General features: G+C 28.1%; 1 protein-coding gene across 1 annotated transcript in view; it reads right to left on the bottom strand.

Moving 5' to 3' along the window:
- The window catches only part of LOC105845510 (E3 ubiquitin-protein ligase RNF216), a 91,126-nt gene that overhangs the window by 58,201 nt on the left and 10,425 nt on the right, over window positions 1-22,500 (bottom strand). The window contains exons 2-4 of the mRNA XM_065803866.1: window positions 17,929-18,020; window positions 11,750-11,834; window positions 6,822-6,923 (exon numbers count right to left, since the gene is read on the bottom strand). Of these exons, the coding sequence (XP_065659938.1) occupies window positions 6,822-6,923; window positions 11,750-11,834; window positions 17,929-18,020 (279 nt within the window). The remainder of the gene's footprint in view (window positions 1-6,821; window positions 6,924-11,749; window positions 11,835-17,928; window positions 18,021-22,500) is intronic.

The following is a 22,500-nucleotide window of genomic DNA, read 5'->3' as shown; positions in this document are numbered from 1 at the left end:
TTATTCTGTAACTTTTGAGGTTCCTCAACGTTCTATCCTTGGCCCTATACTCTTTTTAATTTACATAAACGATCTTCCAGATATTCTCACATCTAAGGTGGCATTGTTTGCTGATGATACTACCATTTATTCTTGTCGTGATAAGAAACCAACACCCTCTGATTGCCTGGAGGGGGCATTTGAGCTTGAAAAGGATCTCACTTCTGCTACAGCATGGGGCTCACAGTGGCTGGTGAACTTTAATTCAGATAAAACTCAATTTTTTTCAGCCAATCGTTATTGTAATAATTTAGATCTTCCTATATTTATGAACGTTGATGTACTCGATGAGTCACCTACTCTTCATCTTCTAGGATTAACTCTTACTTCCAATCTTTCTTGGAAACCATATATCAAATCGGTTGCAAAATTAGCATCTGCTAAGGTTGCATCTCTTTATCGAGCTCGCCACTTTCTTACTCTGGATTCTATTCTCTATCTCTATAAATCTCAAATCCGGCCTTGTATGGAATACTGTTGCCATATCTGGGGCGGATCTTCTAATGATGCCCTTTCTCTTTTAGACAAGGTGCAAAAACGCATTGTAAACATAGTTGGACCTGCTCTTGCAGCCAACCTTCAACCATTATCACATTGTCGTAATGTTGCTTCTCTTTCTCTTTTCTACAAATACTATAATGGGCACTGCTCTAAAGAGCTAGCGTCTCTTGTGCCATCTACTAAAATTCATTCTTGTGTTACTCGTCATTCAATTAAGTGTCATCCTTTTTCTGTGATTGTTCCTAAGTGCTCTAAAATCGCTTATTAGTCTAGTTTTTTTCCTCGAACATCAGTTCTTTGGAATTCGCTTCCTTCATTTTGCTTTCCTGATTCATATAATTTGCAATCTTTTAAATTGTCCGTCAATCGTTATCTTGCTCTACAACCTTCATCTTTTCTCTTACAGTAACTTCCAACTTTAATTAATGGCTGCTTGCAGCCTTGTTGGAAGCGAAGATGTTTAAAAAAAAAAAAAAAAAATTGTTTCCCGATTTCGCAATTGCATTCGTATGTTAACGTTGTTCAAGTTATCTTCATTATTTAATTCTTATTCATTTAATGACTTTCTAAAAAGTATATTTTATGAAAGTTTTGATTCCTTTATAGAAGTTTAAAACTGAAACTTATCAATATCATATAAAAAATAAGTATTTTAATTACTTAGTTAATTATACATATTTGATTCATAAAATGTAATTAAATATATTTATTATGCCGCATTTTATAAGTTTTATTCCAATAAGTACTGTTTCACTAGTTGCGGTGCGAAAGAGTTTCGTTTCGAAAGAAACTTGGTTTTTTATCATTATTGTAAAAAATAAAATCTTAAAATGTTCATATGTTGCAATACTGAAAATAAAATTTTATTATAAACATTTTGGTATATAAAAATTTTATTTTTCACAATTACATCCGTTAGACCAACAAATTTTTTTTATAGACTTCGAAGCGTTGTTTAGCGAAAGAGCTCCTTTCGCAAGTGCAACTTCCGCAAGCACTACTTTCGCATGTAGCAAAATAGTTTTATTTCGTAATCCAACTTACTAAAGGCTACATTTCGTATTTAGCATTTGCGAAATGAACATCGACGGTTTTTTTTGTTTCGTAAAATTCGGTACGAAAAAAAAAATTCCTGATTCTCAATGCCCTTTCGAAAGAATTTTATTTTTCAGGATTTGTACGAAATATTCAGGTTAACAGCTCTACCCTGTACGCAGAAGAATTTGGTAGCGAGATAAAATTTTCCAAATTTTGTGCACTTCATCCAGCTCAAATACTCACATATTTAGAGACGCCTCTCAAAACCTGCAGTTGTCTAATTCATGAAAATTTTGTTAATATATGCAAAGTTTATCCTCACAAACTAGGTAAACAAATGGATTCATTACAGCCCTCTCACTCCAGATTGCCTCTTACTATAATGTAGTTTTTGAGTTAACTGTCCTAACAACCAAATGCTACCACCATCCAAAGAGTAAAATGAAATATGCATTGAAGTCAGTTACATAAATTGGTACAAAGACAAGTTTAAAAATCGTCTACAGCAGGGATTGATCAAACATTCTTTGTATGCAACATATACAGAGTTTTTGAAAATGCTACCTCAATTTCGAATTCAGCATTTAATTAAATGCCTCGAAAGGTCTGTTTTTCGCCACTAAATAGATAATATTATGGATTGTAAATTATTAATACACTTTGATTTTAGCCAAAACTATTGCTGTATTCATCAAGAACAAGTTCAAAGTGCTTATTGGAGTCAATCTCAAATAACAACCTTCACTGTTACTGTTTATGGTAAAGATTTGAAAAATATGGTTGCTTATTTAACAGATAAAAATGATCATAGCAAAACATGCATCGGTATTTTCCTTGAATTAACTTTACAGGTATTAAATTATTTTATTACTTTTAAGGTAAGGTATAAACGATTCAACAAACAGATTAATTTTTACATCTTTTATTTTTATCTTTGAGGGATGCAAAAGATTTGTTATATATTCTGTAAAGGCTTATGCAACCAATTCAATAAACACAAAGTAACGTTTTGGAGTGATCTTCTCAATTTAAAAACCACTTTATGGTAAAATTCCTAAAGTATTGTCAAGCAACTCTTAATATTCCAACTTTCAAGTGGATTTTTCTTGCTACAGCCCACGGAAAAGGAGCTATTGATGGGGTAGGAGGAACTTTAAAAAGAATAGCATGGCAAAAGTTTAAAGCTGTCTTAAATATTGAGCAACAACATTGACTAAAATAAGACTTATGCTTTATCTGTCTTAAATATTGACTAAAACAAAGACTCTAAGCAATTATATCATAATAGTTATCAATAAGATGTTTAACCAATAAACTTGGGATAGGAACAATTACCAATGTCAACTAACATTTAGAAGCTCAATATAAAATGTACTAAATTGAATTATAAGCAACTTTTTAAACTTGAAGCTATTCCAAAACTTGATTTATTTTTTGTTAATTGGGTACTGAAAATGTTATTCTAGCAATGGTATTTTTGATGTTTTGCTAGTAATAACTTTTTCAACATTAATCAAAAAATTTGTAAAACTTTTCTTAAACTTTTACATTGGATTTTATTATTGGAAATCAAGCTTATTTATTTTATTAATTCTTTTTTACATATCATTATTTAAGATTATTTTATTTTTAAAAAATGTGAATAAATTTTAAATAAAATAACTTAATAATAATTTATTTAAAAGCCTATAAAAAGTGTGAACTTTAAAGTTCTTGATCATCAATAGGTTTTTTATTTTTTTATTATTTATTTGTTGGCGTTTAATAGAAATTTTTTTTACAAAAACTTTTTATTACTAAAAGATTTTCTTTAGAATGAAAAACATATATGTAATACTCAGGCCTTTCAAATAGTGTTTTTAAATTTTTGGACAATTTTTTTTTGAATTTTAGGATAATTTTAGGACATTGTTTGAAATACATTAGACTTTTTTGTTAAACTGATCCCTCCTCTCTTATCTCACCTGTTTTATTTTATATGTAACAAAAAAATCAAAACAATTATAATTAATGATAAGTAATTTACACAAAACAAAAAACAACAATTAAAATCAACTTTCACAAAAATTTAAAATTTTCACAAAACAAAATTTAAAATAAAATTTAAATTTATTGCACCATAGTTAGTCTTCTTAAAGAACAATGACTCTATCTGGAAGAAAAATGAAAAATATATTATAGATAAGTTTTAACTATTTATGTTAGCATTAATAAGTGGAACTATTTTAATTAAAAAAAATAAGGTTACATCTTAAGTATGTTAAACTTTTTTTTCAGGTAGTTGTAAACAATTTGTTTCATACAATTTTTTTTCAATTCATTATTAATTCATTTTCTATTTTTTTCTGTGCATACAGTTTCTGCATAACTGATTTTTTTTAGTCTTTTTCTTTCTTTTTTTATTTCTTATGACTCCTGAAGTATTCTTCTTTTTTTCATCTTCTAGCACATCTTTTCCTCATTTATCCTCAGGAATAATTAGGTATTCAAGGTTTGCTTTTGTAGCAGCATTAATAAGCTCTTTAGTTATAGGAAACTCAAAAACAGACAAATGTCAATTACTGCCTTTATTATTCTTAATGTAATAATGGTATTTTTTGAGACAGATAACCTATCATTAGTTAGTAAAGCATTATTGACAGAAAAACCTTGTTCAGGGTGGGAACTAGCATGAGATAGTGTGAGAGCTGAATTTACAATGAGAGATTAATATATTTCTGAACACCCAGGATTTCATTCATAGAACATTGTAATAAATATTTAGAATGAAGATTTTACTCATCAAAAAACTTTAAGAACAACAGATACCATATGATCAGCCGTAGCATGGCTTAGAAAAGCAGAGTCTATATATATAACCACAATTCAATTCCATATTTGGGACCAACAAGCAAGATAAATGTTCATTTGCTTCTTTACTTGTTGAGTGGTTTCATAAAAATATAATATAAAGTATTTATTCCCAGATCTACAATCATAAAGAAATACAGGGTGGATGCTCGAAATCCGGACAATTTTAAATTTGCCAGCATTTTTTTGTCTTTAAATTCTATGTTGCGAAATTCAAAGATTAATCAAAACAAACATTGTACTCTCGGGAAAAAAAATAAAATTGCAAATTTACCACATCATGTCAAAGGAATATGACCGTAGAGTTGCAGTGGTTGAGTCCCTCCGCACCGGGCACTCTGTCCCAGAGATTATAAAATGGTTTGGCTTCCCAAAAAGCACAGTTTATGATATTGCAAAGACGTTTAATGATGGTTCAGAGTCTGTTGAACGAAAAGAAAAGACTGCTCACAAACCAATCAGGAATAAGGCCTTCATCAGCAGAGTACAGAAGTCGATCAACAAAAACCCCAGCACCTCCATCAGGAAACTGAGCAAAGATATGAATGTGTCTCATTACACCATAAGAAAAGTGATCTGTGATGACCTTAGGTACAAGTCCTATGTCCTGAAAGTCAGGCAGATGCTGTCTGCTTCAATGAAGGAGAAGAGAGTGGCTAAGTGTTCCGTTTTTTTAGCATCAATAAAACATGAAGCTGCAGGTAAACTTTGTTTTTTCAGCGATGAAAAAATTTTTACTGTGGATGCCAAAGTGAACAGAGGAAATGACAGATGGTTGGCTCAAGACCCAGAAGATGTCCCAATGATTGGTCAGACAAAATTTCCAGCCTCTGTCTATGTCTTTATGTCTGTTTCCAGCAAAGGCCATGTCATCCCACCAAACTTCTTCCAGAAGGGCCAAAATGTCAACAAAGAAGTCTACTTGGACCTTCTGATTAAGGTGGTGAAACCTTGGATGGACAAGTGTTCCAATGGTTGGCCATATGTGTTTCAGCAAGACTCAACTCCTGCTCATACCTCCAATTTGGTACAGGGTTGGCTTGAAGAGAATCTCCCTATGTTCTGGTCGAAGCTCTTTTGGCCTCCAAACTCACCAGATCTCAATCCATTGGACTATTATGTCTGGGGCACTTTGGAACGTGAGACCAATAAATCAAGTCACAACACTGTTGAATCTCTAAAGCGAGCAATTACTACTGCAGCTGCCAACATGTTGGCCGATGAGGTGGAGCATGCCTGCTCCAGGTTCAGGAAGCGTATCGAGCAAGTCATTGAAGCTAAAGGCAGCTGGATTGAGTGAAATGAAAGCTCTTATATGTGCACATTACTGTTTAAAATTTCAGAAATATAGTTTCGAAACTAATACTTTTATTGTAATTTTTATTTTGTGTCAAAAAAGTCCGGATTTCGAGCATCCACCCTGTACAGAGCATATATGGAACGCAAAGCCATGTGTTAGTATGTCACTTTTGTTGAATCATTCCATTTATCAACAATTTCAGAACCAGATTATTATTTTAACTTTATCTTTAATTTACTTGTGTTTAAACAATAAGTTAAATTATGTAAGTTTTGACTGTTACTATTTTTGCAGTCATAAATTTATTGTCTTGTTTATCCATTAATTTTCCCAATATGATATATATAATATGAACAATATGAACCAATATGAATAATATGAACCAATATGAACCTTCCAATAAAACAGTGATTATGGCCTTTTAATGAGAATGATAAGACTGAGGGTGGCTTACCTTGCATTCTTAATGAATGTGTCTAGCCCAAGCATATTAAAATATGTTATTTAAAACTTCAGGATATTCAGGATAAGTTATGACAATTTAGAACATTTCAGAACAGATTTTTAAAAATCAGGAATTTAAGCAATTTCAGTACATGTGGGAGGCCTGCAATATTGGTAATATCATAATTACTTGTTTATAGACATGGACATTTAATAGTACTTAAGTATAATGTTCAAAAAAGTGATGATAATGTTAAGTTCAGTAAAAGTAAATATTTGAACAACCAACAATGTGTAAATTATAAATTATCAATTTTGCACTTTATCTCTAATCAATTTAAATGTAATACTGAGTAAGTTACTGTTAAAAAATATTAAAATGAATAAACAAATTAACAAAAATAACCAATTCTGAAATGTAGTGTATTAATTAGTTATGAATTAGTTTACATAAAAACACTATTAAAATTATATAAGATCTAAATCAAAGTGTAAAAAATATGGGAAATGCTAAAAAGATTTTATTATAGTCGTTTATTAATATGTGGAAGCTTTAAAACAGTATTTATTTGAAAAACTGAATAAATGCCATTTAAAAAAATTATTAAAAAAATGAAAAAACAACAATTTTAGATAATTATATACATACAAAGCTAAACATGTTTTGGAGTTTCTGTATTGATTGCCTGTTGTATTCTGTTGCTGACGATGTAGTACAGATTGCCTGTGGACTTTGGATACAACTGTTACTCTGATACAAATAAAAATTTAAACTTTTATTTTATTATTATTTCATATATAATAACTATATATATATATATATATATATATATATATATATATATATATATATATATATATATATATATATATATATATATATATATATATATATATATATATATATATATATATATATATATATATATATATATATATATATATATATACATATATTAAAATTTTAAAATTATTAAATAAAAACTTAAAAACAAAAATTTTAATTTTATTTTTTTAATAAGTGTAGGTATATACATGTTAAGACTTTGTACTTTTTAAATAAACAAATGCCAAAAAAATTTATCTGACAAGTATTTCACTTTTTCACATATTTAAAAAGAATTGATAATAAGATTTAAAATTTAAATATTTAAATTTACATCTGCTTTACGCCATATCAATCACAATGATAAATGTTCATTCAACAGAATTTAATACTTAAAGAACGCAACAGGAACAATTAGTTCCTTTCAAAAGATTTGAAAATGATAATTGAGCAATTAACAGTAAATAATTAAGAGATAGAAGAGTAGAACAAATAGAGAAAGATAACTTGACCAGGGGTTATTATTTTAAAGAATCATATTGTTAAAAACAACTACCAGAGCAAGTGAAAATGAATAATAATGTTCCCAACGAAACAAAAGAACATGGAAAGGAGAAAATAATAATTACTTTTGGTTTAATAACTCAAAAACAAACAGAAAGCAAATAAAGAAAATAGTATCTTGATCAAAAAAGATTTTTTTTAAACTAAACCTCAGAATGAATGTGTCAAATATTATTAAGCTTAAATCTAATACTATTGATAAGCAAGCTTTTGTTGTTGTATCAAATGATAAAAACGAGAGAAATTTGATCCTCAAAAAATCTTAAGAATTAAGAGATTCAAAAGAATATGAAAAGATACCTATAAATCCAGATTTGACATAAAGTGTAAGATATCAAGCAAAATTGTCAAGAGAAGAGTTCAAATTAAAAAACATTGAAAATACGAACAATGAGTATTATTACACTATCAGAAATGATAAAATTATAAGAAAAAAGTTTAATAATATTAAGAAAAAATAACAATAGACAACATTAAAAAAACAATAAAATAGTTTATATTAAAAAAAAAATGAGATAAAAGAAAGTTATTTAAAATACTGTTACATAAATGTTGTTTAATAATAAACATAATGAGCTGTTAATTGAAATTGAGAGAAAATTGCCACACATAACTATGGTGGGCGAGACATGGTGGACAGACAACTTGATATATATATATAAAAGATCAAGCCATTGGAAAAGGTGGTGAAGTGTATATTATTAAAATTTTAAAATCTTTTAAAATTTCAAAATTGCCCTTCAAAGTAACTTACGTGAAGAAATTTGGTGTTTTGTAAACATTGGTAAAAGAAGAATTATGTGTGAATGTATTTATTGTACTAGAGTTAGTGACAAAAACATAAGTATTATGAGGTCAATTAAAGTATCTGACAGTATGATATTAAATAAAAAATTGGTACTTTCTTATACAGAAAAATTTAACTTTCTTCAATTTGATTAGAAAAATTATGTTGGGAAAGTAACTGAAAAAAAAGAAATTTTAGATGGCTTAGATAAATTCTATGTTCTAAAATATAATTAAGCAAACAATTTTTTTTTAATTTTTTTATTGTAAGTATTGTTTAGGTGTATTGCCTGTCTAAATTTTGTAATCATATGAGTATATTTTTAAATATTCTTCTATTAATCTTTATTTTTGTCTTGACAACTGTCAAAATAAGCTTTTTTTAAAAAATAATTCTTCTCTATTTAAATGTACTTCATTTTTCCCTCAGACGTTCACTGCTCGTGTGTGACCATGAAATGAATTTATATGCCAAAGTTTTTAAGTAAAATATAATTAAGTAAACATTTTATCTTAAAAATAAATTTTATATCTTGTAATAACAGAAAGAAACTCAAGAATTTTCAATTATGTACACCACCAGTCACTTCAAAATGAATTAAATGGGCATCATATTCTTAACTCTTGCTTTAACATTACCCTGTCAAATAAAATTTTTAATCATATACAAAAAATGTATCATAAAGAAAACTACATTAATATGAACAATTACTTTGATAAAATTAACTGGGAAAAGCTCTTTAAAAACCTTAATGCAGGTGAATGTTAACTCTTTGAAAACCTTAATGCAGATGAGTGTTAACTATTTGAAAACCTTAATGCAGGTGAGTGTTAACTTTGAAAACCTTAATGCAGATGAGTGTTACATTAAATGGTTACAGCATTTTGAAATGATGTGTAATCTGCAAGCAATGAATAAAATCGAAAAAGCACTTAAATAAAAAATTAGCAGCACAAATTTTTGTATTCCCTTAATAGCTTATTGACACAAAAATTTGTGTCAATGAGCTATTAAGGGAATACAAAAAAATTAACAAAGCTGTTTAAAAATTAACAAAGTTATGAAAAAAAACTGTAAAATCTACAACTTCAGAGCATGAATATGAAATAGCTATAAAATGAGTATTAAAAAAATCACAAAAAAATCCTAAACTGATATACCAATAAACAGTAAAACTAAAAAGAGTTTTATCAGTAACTTGGTTGGTGTTTTGCTATAGGAAGAATACTTGTAACCATTCTGTTACTCACTTTTTTATATAAGACTGTTATAGGATTTGTACCATCTTATGTTTTAAAACCAATTAATTAAATTTATAGCAGGTTTCTAAATTGCACAGTAATAGAAACAATGAACTGGTTTCACATAATTTAAATCTTTCTTTTATGATTATGTAATAAACATAACAGTCTATAAAAAGTTGTTTGGTAAAATACCAATGGATACCCTATTAAATTACATACATTCACCCAGAAATTAATACAACCGATATACTTGTTTGTGAATTGTGAATAAATAGTGTTTTAGATTTTTATAAACTGAAATTTAAGAACTTGTAGTCAACTGAGGTTAATGAACTTGTAAATTGTTTATTAACTTATAATCAATTGGTTTTATTTTAATATAAATTTTGTAAAACATAGATAAAAACTTTAATAAACAACTTAAGTAAAAAACAACTTAAGTAAAAAAAGCCAACTACAAAAATCATAATCCTGTACATACATTTACAAAAATTTATCTGGGGGAGGGGTGGGGGTAAAAACAATGCAGAACCAAACAAGCACTCAGGAGGGGATACCCTTCACACACTATCATTGAATTTTGGATTCACTCTTGTATAGCACAAATGAGTTAAATGTCAAGTTAGTAAAAAATATAAATGCAAGGTTCAAAATCTGTAATAGTTTATTTTTATCATATAAAAATAGTTTATTTTTATCATTTATTTGATCGGCTTATCCACCATATGTGGGTAATTACATACAAATAATTAAACCATGCCATATGTATTTCAAATGGAAAATTTAAGTTATATTAAATGAATATATCCTTAAATTGAAAATATTATAAAAATAGTATTATCATCACATTATGCTTTAAATGAAACAAGATTTATAAAAAAAATTTAAAAAAAATTTTTTTATAAATCTTTAACCAAAACCAAAAAAAAAAAAAAAATTGGTTTTTGGTTAAAGTTTTTTTAAAACTTTAACCAAAAACCAATGCAACTATAACAAATATTTTTTTAAATATAACTTTAAATCAAAGGACCATGCAACCAGTGGTGTCATGTTGAAAATAAAAGTGCCGGAACGGCTGAATAATATATATATATATATATATATATATATATATATATATATATATATATATATATATATATATATATATATATATATATATATATATATATATATATATATATATATATATATATATATATATATGACATATAAATTATGTTAGTGTATTCTACAAATAGAGAGTTCAATGTTCTTAAAGAACAGAGCAATAATAAATTTGTAAAAACACTTATCTAATTTTTATCTTCAACATCATGTTTTTCCATCAGTAGGTTCATCAGGCTTCCTGATGAGGTCTTTGCCGAAAAATGAATAATTTGCCGACCTCAATCTTTTTGAGGTCGGCATCAGGTTGGCAAAAATTATTTGATACAAAGGTCAAACCATAAAACATAGAAACGAGGTCGGCAATTTTTTGCCGACCTCAAATACTTTCAGATCGGCAGTTAGGTCATAATTGCTGAATGCCAACCCTAATTCTGAGGGTTGCTAATTTATATATATATATATATATATATATATATATATATATATATATATATATATATATATATATATATATATATATATATATATATATATATATATATATATATATATATATACATATATATATATATATATATACATATATATATATACATATATATATATATATATATATATATATATATATATATATAAAGTACTGAAACGACATTCTGGACTGTTCCCGCTCTATGACATCACTGTATGCAATTATAATAAAATTTTTTTTATATAACTTCAAAAAAACAAAAGATCCAAAAGGAATAAAAAAAAGAATGAATGAAGGAAAAACTAGTTATTGAGATATAAACTTGTCATCTTTTAAAATAAAAAAATAATAAAAAGTCATCTTTTAAAAAAAAGTATTACTAAATTATGACAAAAACTAGACAAAAAAAGCGGTTTTTGAACCAAGTAAATAAAACTTAATGTATTAAAGAAGAACTTTGTAATATTAAAAACAATAAAAAAGATAACAAATAAGTGTTAATGAGTAGTTATCAAGGGCTAACCTCAAGCAATAAAAACTTGCAATAAAAATCAGTTACTAATATACAAAAACATACCTGTGATAATTTTGTTAACTGTTTCTGTGGTTCAATTTTGTCACACTTGGGATAAATTTTTATATCAAGAAGATGATGAAGAATACTAAATAAAATAAACAAATATATTTTACAACTTTTTATTTAAAACATGCTTACATACTAATTTTCAATTGATAAAAAGAGTTCAATTAATATAGATTAAAAAAAAGAGGTTACTAAAAATGAAAAAAGATATTGCCCATTTACTGTAAAACTACAATTGAAAAAACAAAGATTTTAAAAGTTGTTTCTAATACACTGAAAAGAGCTTTTAAGCCCAGAAAAAGACCAGAATGCCAGACTTAAAAGCTTTTAATATTTTGAGCATTGGCTTTTACATCACTTCCATGGTAAAATCTCTGAACTTTGAGTTAAAGATGGTTGAAAACTTTGATAAAAATTTACACATTAAATCCTTATGATGTTGGTATAATTAAAGATAGAGGAATGAGTTCTAATCAGAGCTATGCACAGTGGCGTGCTCAGTCACAAAGATTGTCAAAGAACTTGCTAAAAGTAAACAATTTTAAGTTAGCTAATCCAGTGTTTCACAGGAAGACGTGCGACCGCAACTTACTTAAATTTATCTTTAAAAAAACTTTAAAAAAAAAAAAATCTTAACAAAAAAGAAAATAAAAAAAATTCATAACTAAAGCAAAAAAATAAATATATATATATATATATATATAACCCAACTAAAACAAAACTCATTAAACTAAAATGCTGAAGCTGTTTAATTTACGCATTAAAAAACCATTTCACTTTTTTATTTTAAATTTGTACTTTTTTTTTTTTTTATATATTTTTCAAAAGATAAACATTTATCATAAAAAATACATAATTATCTGTCTTCTCTATCTAGCCAGCGCAATTATATGACCACACAAAAAAAAGCAGCTGGCCAAAAAAAATAAAAGCATTTTATTTTAAATTACAACAAAACCTTTATGTTCATTTGTTCAACTTTTATGAAAAAAGTTTTTTATACCAGTTTTTTTTAAATTATTTTAACTAGTAATTATTTAAAGCATTATTTTCGCTATTTTTATTTTAATTTAAATAGCAGGAAAAAAAGACATTTTTAAATCGCGCAGGCTAACTTAAAAGTGATCATCCTGCCAGCGCTTTTTTGTGGGCTGACATTAAATTTCAAACGGAGAAGACTGAATTATATAAGTAATTCATTAGAAGTGTTTTGTTGCTTCATTAAAAATAGTTTCGATAATATAAAAACATTTAGGATCAAATTTATTTAATTGAAATGGCTATCTAACACGTCTTTCTTTTTTTTCAAGGAAATTTTTGTTTATCTTTTTAAATGTATTAACTTTAATTATTCTTATACTAAAATTCCTTAAAGAGACTTTCATTGTCGTAGAATGTCATCGTTTATAAAAACAAAACAATTTTTTTTTTTTTTGATAACAATTATTATAAAAAATGCACACTTAAACAATTTATAAATTAAAAAAATATATACAACTGTCAATTATACTTTAAAAAAAAACATTATCAGTAAACTGTTACTTTATTTAAAACCATTTCGTTAATATAAAAACATTTGTTAAGAAGTTTTTGATGTAGTTTATTTCACTTAAGGTAAAACTCAGAATATTTTTCATTCAGCACAATTTAAAAATGTTTTTTGAAATAGCCGGGGTCAGATCAGGTTATCCTGCTACCAGTCATATCAGGTTATCCTGCCACTGGTAACATGTAACCCAGTACAATCTGCTTCATGTCCTGCTGCCTTGTAGGATATGCCTTTTTAGGCAAAGGCTAGGAGATGCCAACTCTGATTTAAAACACCCCCTGCCTTGGGGCTCTTGGTTGAGTAAAGGCTAGAGATGGTGTCTCGATAAAAATACTCATCTTGGGCAGATATTAAATGCACCTGGCTACTGTCTTGTAGAAGGCCTCCTAGGCAAAGACTTAAGGGGTACACAGATTCTATTGCAGTAACTTTTCTTCTATTGAGTCTTATCTCTTGCAAAGTTCACCAGACCTACTTGCTCTTTGTGAGACTAATATGAGTTCGGCTGTCTCATCTTGCGATCTTAGTGTTGACGGTTATCTTCCTCTAATTCATAAAGACTCCAATAGTCACATGCTTAGCCTAGGCATTTACATTCGTAAGAATTCACCAATTTGTCGTGAAACTAAGTTTGAATCCACAGACTACTCTTTCATGTGCTTTCGTTTAGCACCACTTCACTCTATTGCCTTTCTCTTTGTTGTATATTGCTCTCCTTCATCTCAAGACTGCACTCTTTTTGACGTTATTTCTGATCAGATTGACCAAGCCCTCTCTCTTTATCCATCAGCTAATATAGTTGTTGTCGGTGACTTTAATGCTCACCACTCTGAATGGCTTGGCTCTAGTGTCAGTGACTCTACAGGCATTAAAGCCACAACTTTTGCCTTTCTCAATCCCAAACTCAAATAGTCAACTTTCCAACTCGCTTTCCTGACAACCCGAATCATCTACTTTCTCTACTCGACTTATGTCTTGTTTCTGATCCTAGTCAGTGCTCAGTTTCTCCACATTCACCCTTAGGTTCTTCTGATCACAGTTTGATCTCTCTAAAACTAATATCAAATTCTTCTTCATCACCTGAATCCCCCTATTATCGAACCTCTTACAACTACAGTAAAGCTGACTGGGATTCTTACCGTGATTTTCTTCGTGATGGCCCTTGGGTAGAAATCTTTCGTCTTCCTGTCAACAAATGTGCTTCTTACATAACTTCGTGGATTCAGGCTGGCATGGAATCTTTTATTCACTCTCGACGATTCCAGGTCAAGCCTCACTCCCTCCATGGTTTTCCTCACACTGTGCTGCTGCGATTGCCAATCGAAACTGTTACTTCCACATTTATCAGCAAAACAATTCTCCAGAAAACAGACGTCTGTTTCTTACTGCTAGAAACAATTGTAAAAAGGTTTTGTCTAACGCCAAAACCCGCTATTCTCAGGTCATGAAATCTCGTATCTCATCTCAAAAATTAGGCTCTCGTGACTTCTGGAGAATCTTTAATAATATCAATAATAAGGGCAAATCTATAATTCCACCTCTCTTGTATGGTTCAGACTTTGTCACCTCACCTAAAGACAAAGCCGAATTGTTTGCTAAAAACTTTTCATCAATATCATCTCTTGATTCCACTAGTTGCGTTCTACCTGATATTGCCAACAAACAGGTTGATCCATTGCTTGACATTCATATCACTCCAGCATCTGTATCTAAAGTGATTTCCCGCCTAGACTCTTCTACAGCTTGTGGCCCGGACAACATACCTGTTATTGTCTTGCAGAAGTGTTCTCCGGAGCTGTCGTCTATACTCTCAAAACTATTCAACAAGTGCTTATCAGAGTCTTGTTTTCCAGCCTGCTGGAAAGCCGCATCTGTTATTCCTATCTTCAAAAATTCAGGAGAGTGATCTGATTCGTCTAATTACCGCCCCATAAGTCTTCTTCCTATCATAAGCAAGGTTTTTGAATCTTTAATTAACAAACACTTAATTTCTCATCTTGAATCTAATAACTCACTTTCTGATCATCAATATGGATTTCGATCTTCTCGTTCTACAGCTGATTTGCTATCAGTAATAACTGACAGGTTTTATCGTGCATTAGATAAAGGTGGAGAGGTTAAGGCCATTGCTCTTGACATTTCAAAAGCTTTTGATAAAGTTTGGCATGCTGGTCTTTTTCATAAGCTTTCTTCTTACGGTGTATCTGGTAACACCTTTAAAATTATTAAATCCTTCCTTTCCAATCATAAAATAAAAGTTGTTCTTGATAAACAGCACTCTTCTTTTTATTCTGTAACTTTAGGGGTTTCTCAAGGTTTTCTCCTTGACCATATACTCTTTTTAATTTACATAAACGATTTTCAAGATACTCTCACATTTTAGGTGGCATTGTTCGCTAATGATACTACCATTTATTCTTGTCATAATAAGTAGCTAACACTCTGTGATTGCTTGGAGGGACATTTGAGCTTGAAAAGGATCTCACTTCTGCTACAGCAGAAGTGAGAAGAAGACACAGTGGCTGGTGAACTTTAATTCAGATAAAACTCAATTTTTTTCAGCCAATCCTTATCGCAATAATTTAAATCTTCCTATATTTATGAACATTGATGTACTCGATGAGTCACCTACTCTTCATCTTCTAGTATTAACTCTAACTTCCAATCTTTCTTGGAAACCATATATCAAATCAGTTGCAAAATTAGCATCTGCTAAGGTTGCATCTCTTTATCGAGCTCGTCACTTTCTTACTTCAGATTCTATTCTCTATCTCTATAAATCTCAAATACGGCCTTGTATGGAATACTGTTGCCATATCTGCAGCGGATCTTCTAATGATGCTCTTTCTCTTTTAGACAAGTAAACATAGTTGGACCTGCTCTTGCAGCCAACCTCCAACCATTATCACATCGTCGTAATGTTTAAGTCGTCTGTCAATCATTATCTTGCTCTACAATCTTCATCTCTTCTCTTTCAGTAACTTCCAACTTTAATTAGTGGCTGCTTGCAGTCTTGTTGGAAGCGAAGATGTTTGAAAAAAAAAAAAAAAAAAAAAAATCATCAAAGCAAAATGTAATTTGCCTGGTCATATAAAAACACGCAATCAAATGTCTTCCTGTGAAAGACTGCTATTCTTTCTATAATTAAAGGATGAACTGAGTGATGTGGATTTCGAGCAACCGTACAGTGGTCTAAAATGTCAAAAAATCTGGTAAAAACCATAATTTAAAAAAAAAGAAAATACGAGTTATAAATTTATTTTGAATTAAATTTTGTTATTTGCCCATAAAGTGGTTGCTATGGAAATCTTTTCACCCTAAAAACAGTGTTATATATGTGACTATTCAGGGACCGATTCAGGATTTTTTTATATTTGAGTTATGTAACTTTCAGGTAGGTTCTAAACTCCAAATTTTTTTTTATGTCCATACTTATGTTATATAAAGATGTTTTCCCAAAAAATTGCGCTGTTTAGAGTCTGGAAATTAAAAATACCTGAAAAAGATAGCAACATAGCTTAATTGTGAGGGGAATTGATTTTTCAAAATATATATTATTATATCTTAAACTAGGTGGAAACATCTTCGAGGTTCTAAAATTTTATTGAAAAATAATATTTCGTTTAGAATTTATACCTAATTTAAATTTACAGCCCCCTCCTTTTGAAAGTTGTAGACTTTAAATACTTAAAACTTTAAAATGCCAGATGATTTTTTGATTAAATTTCAAATATATATACAAATTTCAATCTTATTAAAGAAAGCAATTTTTTTTCATTGGAAAAACTAAGTCCCTCACATTTGGGCTAGTTACTTTTTAGAGCATTTTTGTTCCCATGTTTATATGACATAAGTATGGACATAACAAAAAACCAGTTGTAATACGCAGTTGTAATATTAATAATTATTAAAGACAAATAATGGAACTATAATAATATGCAAAAGTAGTTGCTAACATTTCTTTCATTTTTTAAAGTTTGCTTATAATTAAGCATAAGTTATTTAAAACACGTTATTTAAGATAACAATCAATTTGGACTTTTATCATTTGCATTTTTAAGTAACTACTTAACTTAATCAATTTCCGTTGTATAAAGTTTTATAAAGTTAACATTTTAATGTAAACTAATTTTCTATGAAGTCTTATACCAGAAATAAAACAGTGATAATGCTGTTACAATATCAAAGTGACTGCTAAATATAAAAAGGCTGAGTAATAGAAATAGTAGGTGTGCATCTCACATGACCAGTATGGGTACTTTCAAATAGTTGGTCACATGACCAGCATGGGTACTTTCAAATAGTAGGTCACATGACCAGTGAGGGTCAAATTTTCGATTTAATAATCGAAAATTTGAGTTTTGATCAAATAATTTGCTATGTATAGAGTTTTCAAATTTTTTTAAAAGAAATGACAAAAGAATAACCAGCTTGTAACTTAATAAGTGAGAAAAAATGTGAAAATAAATTTAAAAAACTGGAATTATTCTTTGTTTTTTGTTTTTTTTTCGAACTTATTTTTGGTTAAAACAAATTAATAAAAAATAAATAACAATAACTGTAACTTAAAAAAATTTTTTAAATTAAATAAAAATTGACAAATAAAAATTAAAAAATTGAATACAAATTAACAGCTCCTTCTACAGTTATTTTTTGGGGCATTGAATTTATTAGTCTTTCAAGGAATGCTTCATCAACATCTTTTATTATTGAAATCTAAAACCAAAAAAAAATAATATTAGCAAAAAATATCTAAAAGTGGTAATAAAATATTAATTTATAAATAAATATTATTTTTATAAATACTAATTTATAAATAAATATTCATTTAAAAATATATATGTTATTTATTTGTCTTTGAGAAAAATATGATAATGCCACATGTATTTTTTAAAGTGGTTAACAACTTTTGTCCTTTTTCAGAGATAAATGAAACAAAAACAAATGATCCACATCCTTAAAATTATAAATATATTTATAACAGTTAAATATATTTCTTCGTTTGCTATTAATCTTTGTTTGCTATTAATGTAAAACAAAAAAACCTTCTGTTATTTATTATAAAACGTTTTTATCTTTTCGATTTTTTCAAACTCCCATTAAATATATAATGAACTTATACATAATTATGACACTTTTAGTTAGAATGTACTCTTCTTCCATAGCAAGTGCATCTAACGGGCTGTAACTCTTTCTCAATATCTGTTAGATAATTTTGATCAAAACTCCCTGACTGTCATCAATCTCACTGTTGTCAGCTTTATAACCATCCAGAGGATTTATTTAAAATATTGACTTGGAATTATCTAAGAGAAGTTCAGAAGGACGTTATATTGTTTCTAATGATTGAATAACTATTGCTGCACTTTGATTGCTTAATGGTGTCCATAACGTGTATCTGTTTGGGTCACAATATAAGATAAGATACAGATAAGATATAGCAAAGATTCAATATGAGCAACATTGCAGGCTAATTTTTCCCATACTTTACTAACAGCAAAACTTCCTTTATCCAACAATTTACATTAGGATCAATGGAATTATCATCATATTTAACAACAACTTTTTTTACTGTGTCTTTGTAAATATCTATACCAGCACACACACACAGTAACTCTACACTCATCTGAACTTGCTATGTATGCTATTTAATAAAATCAACGAATCTGCTGATTATCATACTTAAAAATGGTCACACATTCTTACATTGCAACTTTGTTTTTATTCATTTTTTTGGCACTCTTGTGAGTTCATCAGAAACACTTTTAGTAGTTGGCACCCATGTAACATTTACATTTATGGGATAATCCTCTGCCAATTTTCTAAACATTTTAGGCCTTTGTCAAATTAACATTTCATATAGCACAGCACATTCACAGGTTAATTATGAGTCAATTCAGATTTTAACTAACTGAATACACTATGAGAATCAGTTTTAGTAGAAACACCACTCAGGTTCCATTTCAATGCCATATTTAGACTTTTAATACAAGCCTCCAATTCAGACTTTGGTTAGTTCCATATTGCATCTTTAACTTTTTGGTCACCTTGCATTATTACAACTTCTTTGCCAGTAAACTTGCATTGCACTGCACAGTTAGAATGCATTTGGTTTGAAATTCCAGACAACTTTTGCAGGACTTTATATACACCAACCACAAAAAAATTTTCTGTTAAAAAAAAGAGTTTTTATTATTCAGCATATACTTTTGTTCTTGGCCTCCTTAATTATAACCTTTAAGCCCACTATATACATATATGCATACTATATACACACCTACCTATACTAATGCATTTACCTCAATTATCCCTACATTGTCTGCAGATTGCACCACTTTTAAATAATATTAAAATAAGGCTAGACTGAACATCAACTGATGGGTTTGGTTTAAGGCAGATTTAATCAACAAAAAAAAAATTAAACTTATATTTCTTGTATTTTCTTGTATACTTCTTGTATATTTTTTAGGGGTAAAAAAAATGATGGCAAAAAAATTAGATTTTATTGTCAATTAATTGCCATTAGATTTTTTATCAAATAAATCATAGAAACAGATACTTGCTTGTAATTGAGTATTGAACAGTTTTCTGTGTTAATAAAAAGATTTATAAAATCTGTTGTTATTAATTTAGAGAATGGTTTGAGATGTGGAAATCTCAATTTCTTCTCTTATTACTTGACTGAAAAACATCTTCAAGTTAAGAAATACAGTTTTGTTTTTCTAACCCTTCATCCTCACTCATAGATCACAATAAATACATATGATAACGTTATATAAAAACTAAAATTAAATTCCTATAATATATAATGTTCAAACTTACAGGAAATTAAAATTTGGGGTGCATAGATGCATTGGCATCAATTCTATATTATATGGAATACAGAAACAGAAAAAAAATTATTCCATTAACAAAAATGCATTTATAAGCTTTATTTATTTTATAGCCGTATCTGCAGCCACTAAACCTTTTGAAATATTTGTTGAACAGTCTTTTATCAGGAGTCCTATACTTTTTTAATGTCTTTTTATAATTTAGAACAGAAATCATATGACTTATGGATCCAAACTTTAAAAGAGAGAAATTTAAAATCAAGAAATATACATTTAAAAAAACTTTTATTATTTAAATGCATATAAAAAAATGTTTTTTTTTTTTGCAAAATTTACAAATTGCTTTTTGTTTATTGCTTTCCAAATAAGCCCCAGAACTTTTATTTGATTTGCTCGTTGTGAATTTATTTCTTACTAAATTTTATTTCTAAGTTTATTCCTAGATTATAGTAAGAAATTTATATATATATATATATATATATATATATTATATATATATATATATATATATATATATATATATATATATAAATATATATAAATATATATATATATATATATATATATATATATATATATATATATATATATATATATATATATATATATATATATACATATATGTACATATATATATATATATATATATATTAGTCCACTATACCATACAAAAAAAAATGTAACTTTTTAATGTCTTAATATAAAATAATTTCATATAATGAAAAAAAAAATTATAAAAATAATTTTGTACAGCAAATAATGCCACACCTTATGACAAGTTTGCAGTATGCCGATAATGAAAATTGCATAGATTTGATAATAGACAACTGCATAAATTCACACTGCTTAAAAATATATATTTTTATGAAATAATTGTGATTTTATTAAAATTATTAGATTATTAGATATTATAAAAATATTTTGATAGTGCACTTGAAGCTTAATTTAATCTGGCAGCTTCTTCAACAATCTAGTCAACAACTAGCCTGTACTGCAGATCTGGATATGTGCAACAGTTTCATTATTTAATTATTTAACATGTTTTTAAATTGTTTATTTTTTTTGTTTATATCTGTTGCTTATTCTCAATCAAATTTGTTGTGCCAATTACAAAAGCAATCTTAAAATAAAATTACTTAAATAGTATTCAATTTATTAATTACTTATAGCAGTAGCAGAACTTCATGTTTTTTATTACAGAGAATAAACAGTTAGTGAACAAGAATAACCATAGCTGCTTGTCCACCATATATAAAGACTAACAGAGAAACTGAAATATATCTTAATGGTCATCCAATTGAAAAGTTTTGTGAAATGAAGCTTCTTTCGAAAGGTGATGTACTCTGAAGATTTTAAACATATTATGCGAGAAAAAATCTACAAAAGAAAACTTGAAATTCGCTGTTAAAAGAATTACAGAATATTGGGCCAATAATTCCAAAATTCCAACAGTGCAGATTAAAATATATTTCTAAAAATAGAGAACGAATATTTAAAAGGCCTTTTCAAATAGAGAGCTCTCGTAGATCCTACTCCAAGATTGAAAAGAAAAGAAAATTCAAAGACAACCTTGATACCTTTTTTGACATTATTAAATGTTAAATGCTCTTGAAATGAAAAAAAAAATCGAAGTTCATGCATTTTTATTGACACAGAGAGAGAAGGATAGAAGGGGCTTGATGGAGAGATATTCCACTAACGGTTCACTGGGATGGGAAAATTTTACCAGAGTTGACAGGAACTGATAAAGTCGACAGATTGCCTGTAATTATATTAGGGGCAGGTATTACCAAACTTTTTGGCGTCCCAAAACTTCCATCAGGAATAGATGAAGATATGGTGAAGGCTGTGCTGAATTGTTTTGAAGACTTGTGCATTAAGATTGTGTACAAACGATGTCATTTAATACCACCAGCAGCAATGTTTGGGTGCCTGTACTTTAAATGAGTTAAAATTTGGTCACAATCTTTTAAATTTTGCTTGCCTTCATTGTATAATAAAAATCGTTGCAGAAAATATTTTTGCTGCAATGATTTCCATCAGAATTCGTAAAAAAAAAAAAAGCATTTAACTGGAACTGTACATTTTTTAAAGAAACAAATCGTTTTATAAAAAAGTATTTTAATTTTAATAGACTTAAAATAAAATTTTTAAAATTTAAATTTAGTTTTAAAGGAATGTATAATAGTAAAACGTTGAATGAAATATTTAGCTTTAAACAAATGTAAAATAGTTTAGCTATTTTTATTAAAGTTTTTTTCTAATCGCCTGCTAACTAATTCATTACGAAAAAAAAGTCCATAGATTATTATATGCATAAGGGAATTAAAAACTTTTTTTTACTTTTTTTTATTATTATAAAA

This window comes from Hydra vulgaris, chromosome 08 (assembly GCF_038396675.1).
Source record: "Hydra vulgaris chromosome 08, alternate assembly HydraT2T_AEP".
In the NCBI taxonomy this organism is placed as follows: Eukaryota; Metazoa; Cnidaria; class Hydrozoa; order Anthoathecata; family Hydridae; genus Hydra; species Hydra vulgaris.
Note: the sequence above shows the minus strand (reverse complement) of the source record. Positions and strands in the feature narration are given on the sequence as shown.